At 48.4% G+C, this 11,086-nt stretch overlaps 1 protein-coding gene across 1 annotated transcript; it reads left to right on the top strand.

Annotated features, from left to right (window-relative positions):
* Nucleotides 1–1,734: 1,734 nt before the first annotated feature.
* Nucleotides 1,735–6,266, top strand: LOC109883098 (transmembrane protein 121B-like). Its single transcript, XM_020475148.2, has one exon. It carries the CDS (start codon nt 2,172–2,174, stop codon nt 3,399–3,401), a length of 1,230 nt encoding a protein of 409 aa, XP_020330737.1. The 5' UTR covers nt 1,735–2,171; the 3' UTR covers nt 3,402–6,266.
* The last annotated feature ends 4,820 nt before the right edge of the window (nt 6,267–11,086 follow it).

The following is an 11,086-nucleotide window of genomic DNA, read 5'->3' as shown; positions in this document are numbered from 1 at the left end:
AGGGTGGGATGAAGCCTGGGTAACAGGTTCTGGTAGTCCATTTAACAGGGTGGGATGAAGCCTGGGTAACTGAGGTTCTGGTAGTCCATTTAACAGGGTGGGATGAAGCCTGGGTAACTGAGGTTCTGGTAGTCCATTTAACAGGGTGGGATGAAGCCTGGGTAACTGAGGTTCTGGTAGTCCATTTAACAGGGTGGGATGAATCCTGGGTAACTGGGGTTCTGGTAGTCCATTTAACAGGGTGGGATGAAGCCTGGGTAACAGGTTCTGGTAGTCCATTTAACAGGGTGGGATGAAGCCTGGGTAACTGAGGTTCTGGTAGTCCATTTAACAGGGTGGGATGAAGCCTGGGTAACTGAGGTTCTGGTAGTCCATTTAACAGGGTGGGATGAACCCTGGGTAACAGGTTCTGGTAGTCCATTTAACAGGGTGGGATGAAGCCTGGGTAACTGAGGTTCTGGTAGTCCATTTAACAGGGTGGGATGAAGCCTGGGTAACAGTTTCTGGTAGTCCATTTAACAGGGTGGGATGAAGCCTGGGTAACAGGTTCTGGTAGTCCATTTAACAGGGTGGGATGGAGCCTGGGTAACTGAGGTTCTGGTAGTCCATTTAACAGGGTGGGATGAAGCCTGGGTAACAGGTTCTGGTAGTCCATTTAACAGGGTGGGATGGAGCCTGGGTAACTGAGGTTCTGGTAGTCCATTTAACAGGGTGGGATGGAGCCTGGGTAACTGAGGTTCTGGTAGTCCATTTAACAGGGTGGGATGAAGCCTGGGTAACAGGTTCTGGTAGTCCATTTAACAGGGTGGGATGAAGCCTGGGTAACAGGTTCTGGTAGTCCATTTAACAGGGTGGGATGGAGCCTGGGTAACTGAGGTTCTGGTAGTCCATTTAACAGGGTGGGATGGAGCCTGGGTAACTGAGGTTCTGGTAGTCCATTTAACAGGGTGGGATGAAGCCTGGGTAACAGGTTCTGGTAGTCCATTTAACAGGGTGGGATGAAGCCTGGGTAACAGGTTCTGGTAGTCCATTTAACAGGGTGGGATGAAGCCTGGGTAACTGAGGTTCTGGTATTCCATTTAACAGGGTGGGATGGAGCCTGGGTAACTGAGGTCCCGGTGTTCTGGACACAAATGGAGACACCAGTAGTCCATTTACTCTACTGGAGGATTCAGCTAGAAATGCTCCAGACCAGAGGGCTAGACTAGCTCTGGTCCAGGGTGTCTTCAGGCTGCTATCTCATTATAGATAGTGATGGATGGTGAGAGCACAACGATGCCCTGCACCAGAGCTATAGGGCTAGAGTCTCTACTTCCTGTCACCTCTAGACATGGAGCCTCAACTTCCTGTCACCTCTAGACATGAAGCCTCTACTTCCTGTCACCTCTAGACAACTAATTATTCCTGGCTCCTCACTTTATAAATAGCCTTGCCTATCAATTGCCAGGCACTCCTATAATACCAAGGGATTTTGCTTAACAAATCCTAGGGATAGATCAACCGTTATATCAACAGTATGATTCGTGTCCAATGTTGCGGAATTATTGGGAAAGGAGTCTCAATTTAAAAATTCTGGAAAGCTCAAATGAACAAAACGATTGGTGATACGCATCTGCACACAGCAATAATTCCGTCCACCGCATTTCATTCCAGTGGGAGAGAAGATCCATGCCTTGGTTTACGCCACGCCCCCTATCGCTCTCCAACCTAAAAGCAAAGACAGTACAGTAGGAAGACGGGTAGAAACTGCTTCTCCAATAGAAATCTCCGATCACGCTTGTAGGCGATGTCATGGCAATGTTGGCAAACTAGGCGCATGCGGAAAAATTACGTCATTGTGCACGCCGTCAAATTAAAGGCACTCCTTCAATATAAAGTCATTTTTTAAGGAAAATTAAAACGTGTCAGTTTGTCACTTTCACGAAGTTGGAGTGACAACACGTTCAACTACTTAAGACATTGGCTCGAATATAGGTGGTGCCTTTAGATTTTGAGAAAGTTAACTAAGGAAGAATTTTTCACGTCTCTCAGCCCTCAACACTGGCTTGTTCCCGGAAGTATCGCGATATTGCGCTTCTGGGTTTAGAAACTCTGTGCTAAAAGCATCTATCACTACCAAACCAGGGAAGAAAAAGAAAAGAGGAGAGAAAGGGAAGCGAACGCGCAAATACATGCATACAATGATAGCAGAAATTGGTGCCGCCGACAATCCCAAGGCCAGCTCCAGCTATCCCCAACCCCAAGCAGCTGTGATCTGCCCGGACTCACCGGTTTCATTCGCCCCGGACTACGGAGTCGGACAGCTGTTCATACGTAGCGCCTCGTCCAGGAGGGACACACAGACGTCCGCGGGGAGCATCAACCCAGACGAGAGCTCCATCAAGCCGCTGGTATCCGGAGTATCCTCCGCTATTACAGACGCCTATATCATGACCTCTGAGGAATTCATGCAGACCGCTCCCTTGTTCGGCCAGAGGTCCAAGAGGAACGTTCTCTACAAGATCCTGTGTTTCCTCATTCTGATATTCCAAGGAGGCATTCTAGATTTCTACCTCATTATCTTCACGGATCTGTACTGGTGTTCGTGGATCGCCACGGATCTGGTAGTGATCTCTGGCTGGGGGATCTTCTTCATGAAGAACGCCAGGAGCAAGAGAGAGCGGGCGTGTGGGTTCCACCAAAAGAACTCTATATTCGGCTGTAACCTCGGCGAGTTTACCTACGCCTACCTGGCCTGGTTAATCTACGTGATCGCCTGCACCCCTAAAATAGTCCTCATTCTAGAGACTTCGATATTAGATCTCATCGCGCTCAAAGTTCCGTTCGGTGTAACCGGATTTAAGATTATCATGTTGCTCTCGGTCCCGTTACTCTACTGTCTCGTCAATTCTATCACCGAGGACCAGAACGGAGCTACGCGCCACCGGTCCCAAAGCTGCTTCATAACCACCTGTCTGGACCTCGCAGACTGCTTTACCCTGGTGGAGTTGTTTCTGAAGAACGAGATACCGACGGTCTATTTAAAATACACGGTCATCTCGGTGTATTTCATCGCACTGGGCGTCCCAGTGGTGTGGTTATACGAGTTGACAGCCTCCGAGATGCGCTGTCGCTGGGTCTGGGCTAGGTTCCTGGTCGGTGTGTTGGTCAACGCCCCACTTCTGGTGGTGCGGTGTTTCCAGGTGTATGTTCACAAGATGCCCGTCTCAGTGTTCATGTTCAAGAATATGTTCTTCCTGGCCTGTAAGTGTCTGGAGCTGATAGAACAGTGTTTCACATTGCGGGGAGTCAGGAGGTTCGGTGAGGGAAGCAACCCGGCGCAGTTCTCTCACTGTGTCTCAGAGAACGAGATGTGTCCCCATGGATATGTCAACACCCTGGCGGTTACCACGCAGTCATAGGCCCGGCTTGGATCTCACCCTGGCCGTCACCACCTAGACCTAAAACGTCCTGGATTTTATTTGATCCCCCTGGAGGGTGGAAGGCACATGAGTGATGCTGAAGGAAGAATTTTGAGGGACAGGGATACGCCCTTAAACGGCACCCTATGCCCTATATAGTGCACTACTTTTGACCAGGGCTCATAGGGTTCTGATCAAAAGGAGTGCACTATATAAGGAATAGGGTGCCAATGAGGATGCACACCCACAGGTGTCAATCAACGACAGCCTTATTGACGATTTTGTCATTTATTCAGATGTGAACATTTGATAACAACAGGTGCTAAAGAATCATTATGCATCAACTACACCTGCTTAAGATCTGGCCATTTGCCAACCTGGCAGACCTGGCCACTGGCCAATCTGGCAGACCTGGCCACTGGCCAACGATTGTCGTTTTGAAATGGGAGTCTTGGATATGGTGTCAATGTCGATGTAAAGTCATGTTTTACATTGGTGAAGTCTTGTCTCTCAATCTGTGAAACTTCCCAATAGCATTTCCTAATCAATGAATAGATGGAAACCTTGTGATAATATAGATACCTAATTAGTCTGTAATTACGGTATACGTAATGAATATCATGTTTAATCATGTCCTCTCATTTCCTAAACTATTTTGGGGGGGAATATTTTATGTTATCAATATAAATCAATTGATATTTCTTAAAGAATTTGACATCACTATGTGTATTTTACAATGTGTCATGATGATATGAGATGGAGCAGGCAGCTATAGAACAACCTCTTTATTATACTGTGTCTCTGTCTGTCTGTGTCTCTGTCTGGCTGTGTCTCTCTCTGTCTGTCTGTCTGTCTGGCTGTCTGTCTGGCTGTGACTCTGTCTGTGTCTGACTGTGTCATGATGATATGAGATGGAGCAGGCAGCTATAGAGCAACCTCTTTATTATACTGTGTCTCTGTCTGTCTGTCTGTCTGTCTGTCTGTCTGTCTGTCTGTCTGTCTGTCTGTCTGTCTGTCTGTCTGTCTGTCTGTCTGTCTGTCTGTCTGTCTGTCTGTCTGTCTGTCTGTCTGTCTGTCTGTCTGTCTGTCTGTCTGTCTATCTGGTCTGTCTGTCTGTCTGTCTGGTCTGTCTGTCTGTCTATATGTCTGTCTATCTGGTCTGTCTGTCTGTCTGTCTGTCTCTCTCCCTCTCCTTAAGACAAGACCTACCTCTGCATCCAGTCAATATCGTCTGTCTGTCTGTCTGTCTGTCTGTCTGTCTGTCTGTCTGTCTGTCTGTCTGTCTGTCTGTCTGTCTGTCTGTCTGTCTGTCTGTCTGTCTGTCTGTCTGTCTGTCTGTCTGTCTGTCTGTCTGTCTGTCTGTCTGTCTGTCTGTCTGTCAACATGTGTACTGACAGTCTTGACTGATGGAATTTATACAGTGTCAGCCTTGCCAATTTGTCACCCAGAAATGAACGGAGCTTCAAAAAAGTGAATATAAATGTGATATCGTTTCGATCAAACATGATGAGACAATCTGCTCCAAGGTGCTATGAAGGAATGTGTAGCTGTGGAATCAGATGGGTGTGGCGTTGATATGCGTAATCAGATGGGTGTGGTGTTGATATGCTTAATCAGATGGGTGTGGCGTTGATATGCGTAATCAGATGGGTGTGGCGTTGATATGCGTAATCAGATGGGTGTGGCGTTGATATGCGTAATCAGATGGGTGTGGCGTTGATATGCGTAATCAGATGGGTGTGGCGTTGATATGCGGAATCAGATGGGTGTGGCGTTGATATGCGGAATCAGATGGGTGTGGCGTTGATATGCGGAATCAGATGGGTGTGGCGTTGATATGCGGAATCAGATGGGTGTGGCGTTGATATGCGGAATCAGATGGGTGTGGCGTTGATATGCGGAATCAGATGGGTGTGGCGTTGATATGCGGAATCAGATGGGTGTGGCGTTGATATGCGGAATCAGATGGGTGTGGCGTTGATATGCGGAATCAGATGGGTGTGGCGTTGATATGCGGAATCAGATGGGTGTGGCGTTGATATGCGGAATCAGATGGTTGTGGCGTTGATATGCGGAATCAGATGGGTGTGGCGTTGATATGCGGAATCAGATGGGTGTGGCGTTGATATGCGGAATCAGATGGGTGTGGCGTTGATATGCGAGGTGTTTGACATCCTATTGCCGGAACTCTGGATTTTTAAAAAACCACACAAAAAAACCACTGCTATTATTACCTAACAGAAGACCCTTATGTGCATGAGAGAAATATAGGTCACTGTGCAACCAATAGAACAGGGTTGAGAGAATGCAGGAATTACAGACAGATCGGAGAATAAATCACGATCGTAAACACTTGTCATCTCAAAATGTAGGTCTCTGTTTCTCCTCATAGATCTTCTCATACAGTGAAAAACACCAAAATGATGTTTGATAAAAAAAGTGCCCAATTACATATTGGTAATGACCGCAGTCTGCAGAGAAGACACTATTGTACAGTTATGTAACATCAGCCGCCATCTTGTATTTACTGTGTTACAAAAAGTAGTACCTTTAGTTTCCAGTGCCTCGCCCTCTGGTCATTAAAATAGATCTTGGATGTGATATAATTCATTCAACCTAATGGTGATCTGTGACATTTCCTGTTTGTCCTTCACTTTCTTTCTTCCTGATGGGGGGGAAAAAAGGGTGAGCTGAATATAGCCTGAGTTCCAGTCTGTAATGTGCCATCATGCCAGCTCCTTGTTACTCAGCCGGGCCAAACTGTTTGTGTTGTATGGAGTTGGCTAGAACACCAACTGATCTGAGACCAGGCTATGATGAAGATGCAGGTAGGTGATGAATAGGAATGAAAAAAAAACTTAAGAAAAAAAAGTGCCTTTTTGAGTGCAGTGTGAAGTGAACAGGATTGTTGATGGGTTCCTTCGTGAAGTGTTGTGGAATAAAAGGAAATTATATTTTATCAGATAAAGTCAAATTAGGATATTTATATTGAGGGATTGAACTGAGGTGTCCTTCTACCTAGCCTTATGTTGGCTGATGGGACTGAGGTGTCCTTCTACCCAGCCTTATGTTGGCTGATGGGACTGAGGTGTCCTTCTACCTAGCCTTATGTTGGCTGATGGGACTGAGGTGTCCTTCTACCTAGCCTTATGTTGGCTGATGGGACTGAGGTGTCCTTCTACCTAGCCTTATGTTGGCTGATGGGACTGAGGTGTCCTTCTACCTAGCCTTATGTTGGCTGATGGGACTGAGGTGTCCTTCTACCTAGCCTTGTGTTGGCTGATTGAACTGAGGTGTCCTTCTACCTAGCCTTGTGTTGGCTGATGGGACTGAGGCGTCCTTCTACCTAGCCTTATGTTGGCTGATGGGACTGAGGTGTCCTTCTACCTAGCCTTATGTTGGCTGATGGGACTGAGGTGTCCTTCTACCTAGCCTTGTGTTGGCTGATGGGACTGAGGTGTCCTTCTACCTAGCCTTATGTTGGCTGATGGGACTGAGGTTGTCCTTCTACCTAGCCTTATGTTGGCTGATGGGACTGAGGTGTCCTTCTACCTAGCCTTATGTTGGCTGATGGGACTGAGGTGTCCTTCTACCTAGCCTTATGTTGGCTGATGGGACTGAGGTGTCCTTCTACCTAGCCTTATGTTGGCTGATGGGACTGAGGTGTCCTTCTACCTAGCCTTATGTTGGCTGATGGGACTGAGGTGTCCTTCTACCTAGCCTTATGTTGGCTGATGGGACTGATGTTGTCCTTCTACCTAGCCTTATGTTGGCTGATGGGCCTGAGGTGTCCTTCTACCTAGCCTTATGTTGGCTGATGGGACTGAGGTGTCCTTCTACCTAGCCTTGTGTTGGCTGATGGGACTGATGTTGTCCTTCTACCTAGCCTTATGTTGGCTGATGGGACTGAGGTGTCCTTCTACCTAGCCTTATGTTGGCTGATGGGACTGAGGTGTCCTTCTACCTAGCCTTATGTTGGCTGATGGAACTGAGGTGTCCTTCTACCTAGCCTTATGTTGGCTGATGGGACTGAGGTGTCCTTCTACCTAGCCTTATGTTGGCTGATGGGACTGAGGTGTCCTTCTACCTAGCCTTATGTTGGCTGATGGGACTGAGGTGTCCTTCTACCTAGCCTTATGTTGGCTGATGGGACTGAGGTGTCCTTCTACCTAGCCTTATGTTGGCTGATGGGACTGAGGTGTCCTTCTACCTAGCCTTATGTTGGCTGATGGGACTGAGGTGTCCTTCTACCTAGCCTTATGTTGGCTGATGGGACTGAGGTGTCCTTCTACCTAGCCTTATGTTGGCTGATGGGACTGAGGTGTCCTTCTACCTAGCCTTATGTTGGCTGATGGGACTGAGGTGTCCTTCTACCTAGCCTTATGTTGGCTGATGGGACTGAGGTGTCCTTCTACCTAGCCTTATGTTGGCTGATGGGACTGATGTTGTCCTTCTACCTAGCCTTATGTTGGCTGATGGGCCTGAGGTGTCCTTCTACCTAGCCTTATGTTGGCTGATGGGACTGATGTTGTCCTTCTACCTAGCCTTATGTTGGCTGATGGGACTGAGGTGTCCTTCTACCTAGCCTTATGTTGGCTGATGGGACTGAGGTGTCCTTCTACCTAGCCTTATGTTGGCTGATGGGACTGAGGTGTCCTTCTACCTAGCCTTATGTTGGCTGATGGGCCTGAGGTGTCCTTCTACCTAGCCTTATGTTGGCTGATGGGACTGAGGTTGTCCTTCTACCTAGCCTTATGTTGCCTGATGGAACTGAGGTGTCCTTCTACCTAGCCTTATGTTGGCTGATGGGACTGAGGTGTCCTTCTACCTAGCCTTATGTTGGCTGATGGAACTGAGGTGTCTTTCTACCTAGCCTTATGTTGGCTGATGGGACTGAGGTGTCCTTCTACCTAGCCTTATGTTGGCTGATGGGACTGAGGTGTCCTTCTACCTAGCCTTATGTTGGCTGATGGGACTGAGGTGTCCTTCTACCTAGCCTTATGTTGGCTGATGGGACTGAGGTGTCCTTCTACCTAGCCTTATGTTGGCTGATGGGACTGAGGTGTCCTTCTACCTAGCCTTATGTTGGCTGATGGGACTGAGGTGTCCTTCTACCTAGCCTTATGTTGGCTGATGGGACTGAGGTGTCCTTCTACCTAGCCTTATGTTGGCTGATGGGACTGAGGTGTCCTTCTACCTAGCCTTATGTTGGCTGATGGGACTGAGGTGTCCTTCTACCTAGCCTTATGTTGGCTGATGGGACTGAGGTGTCCTTCTACCTAGCCTTATGTTGGCTGATGGGACTGAGGTGTCCTTCTACCTAGCCTTATGTTGGCTGATGGGACTGAGGTTGTCCTTCTACCTAGCCTTATGTTGGCTGATGGGACTGAGGTGTCCTTCTACCTAGCCTTATGTTGGCTGATGGGACTGAGGTGTCCTTCTACCTAGCCTTATGTTGGCTGATGGGACTGAGGTTGTCCTTCTACATAGCCTTATGTTGGCTGATGGGACTGAGGTGTCCTTCTACCTAGCCTTATGTTGGCTGATGGGACTGAGGTGTCCTTCTACCTAGCCTTATGTTGGCTGATGGGACTGAGGTGTCCTTCTACCTAGCCTTATGTTGGCTGATGGGACTGAGGTGTCCTTCTACCTAGCCTTATGTTGGCTGATGGGACTGAGGTGTCCTTCTACCTAGCCTTATGTTGGCTGATGGGACTGAGGTGTCCTTCTACCTAGCCTTATGTTGGCTGATGGGACTGAGGTTGTCCTTCTACCTAGCCTTATGTTGGCTGATGGGACTGAGGTTGTCCTTCTACCTAGCCTTATGTTGGCTGATGGGACTGAGGTGTCCTTCTACCTAGCCTTATGTTGGCTGATGGGACTGAGGTGTCCTTCTACCTAGCCTTATGTTGGCTGATGGGACTGAGGTGTCCTTCTACATAGCCTTATGTTGGCTGATGGGACTGAGGTGTCCTTCTACCTAGCCTTATGTTGGCTGATGGGACTGAGGTGTCCTTCTACATAGCCTTATGTTGGCTGATGGGACTGAGGTGTCCTTCTACCTAGCCTTATGTTGGCTGATGGGACTGAGGTGTCCTTCTACCTAGCCTTATGTTGGCTGATTGGACTGAGGTGTCCTTCTACCTAGCCTTATGTTGGCTGATGGGAATGAGGTGTCCTTCTACCTAGCCTTATGTTGGCTGATTGGACTGAGGTGTCCTTCTACCTAGCCTTATGTTGGCTGATGGGACTGAGGTGTCCTTCTACCCAGCCTTATGTTGGCTGATGGGACTGATGTTGTCCTTCTACCTAGCCTTATGTTGGCTGATGGGACTGAGGTGTCCTTCTACCTAGCCTTATGTTGGCTGATGGGACTGAGGTGTCCTTCTACCTAGCCTTATGTTGGCTGATGGGACTGAGGTGTCCTTCTACCTAGCCTTATGTTGGCTGATGGGACTGAGGTTGTCCTTCTACCTAGCCTTATGTTGGCTGATGGGACTGAGGTGTCCTTCTACCTAGCCTTATGTTGGCTGATGGGACTGAGGTGTCCTTCTACCTAGCCTTATGTTGGCTGATGGGACTGAGGTGTCCTTCTACCTAGCCTTATGTTGGCTGATGGGACTGAGGTGTCCTTCTACCTAGCCTTATGTTGGCTGATGGGACTGAGGTGTCCTTCTACCTAGCCTTATGTTGGCTGATGGGACTGAGGTTGTCCTTCTACCTAGCCTTATGTTGGCTGATGGGACTGAGGTGTCCTTCTACATAGCCTTATGTTGGCTGATGGGACTGAGGTGTCCTTCTACCTAGCCTTATGTTGGCTGATGGGACTGAGGTGTCCTTCTACCTAGCCTTATGTTGGCTGATGGGACTGAGGTGTCCTTCTACCTAGCCTTATGTTGGCTGATGGGACTGAGGGTGTCCTTCTACATAGCCTTATGTTGGCTGATGGGACTGAGGTGTCCTTCTACCTAGCCTTATGTTGGCTGATGGGACTGAGGGTGTCCTTCTACATAGCCTTATGTTGGCTGATGGGACTGAGGTGTCCTTCTACCTAGCCTTATGTTGGCTGATGGGACTGAGGTGTCCTTCTACCTAGCCTTATGTTGGCTGATGGGACTGAGGTGTCCTTCTACCTAGCCTTATGTTGGCTGATGGGACTGAGGTGTCCTTCTACCTAGCCTTATGTTGGCTGATGGGACTGAGGTGTCCTTCTACCTAGCCTTATGTTGGCTGATGGGACTGATGTTGTCCTTCTACCTAGCCTTATGTTGGCTGATGGGACTGAGGTGTCCTTCTACATAGCCTTATGTTGGCTGATGGGACTGAGGTGTCCTTCTACCTAGCCTTATGTTGGCTGATGGGACTGAGGTGTCCTTCTACCTAGCCTTATGTTGGCTGATGGGACTGAGGTTGTCCTTCTACCTAGCCTTATGTTGGCTGATGGGACTGAGGTTGTCCTTCTACCTAGCCTTATGTTGGCTGATGGGACTGAGGTGTCCTTCTACCTAGCCTTATGTTGGCTGATGGGACTGAGGTGTCCTTCTACCTAGCCTTATGTGGCTGATGGGACTGAGGTGTCCTTCTACCTAGCCTTATGTTGGCTGATGGGACTGAGGTGTCCTTCTACCTAGCCTTATGTTGGCTGATGGGACTGAGGTGTCCTTCTACCTAGCCTTATGTTGGCT

This window comes from Oncorhynchus kisutch, unplaced genomic scaffold (assembly GCF_002021735.2).
Source record: "Oncorhynchus kisutch isolate 150728-3 unplaced genomic scaffold, Okis_V2 scaffold2686, whole genome shotgun sequence".
Lineage (NCBI taxonomy): Eukaryota > Metazoa > Chordata > Actinopteri > Salmoniformes > Salmonidae > Oncorhynchus > Oncorhynchus kisutch.
The sequence above is the reverse complement of the archived record's forward strand: the minus strand, read 5'-3'. Positions and strand labels throughout refer to the sequence as shown.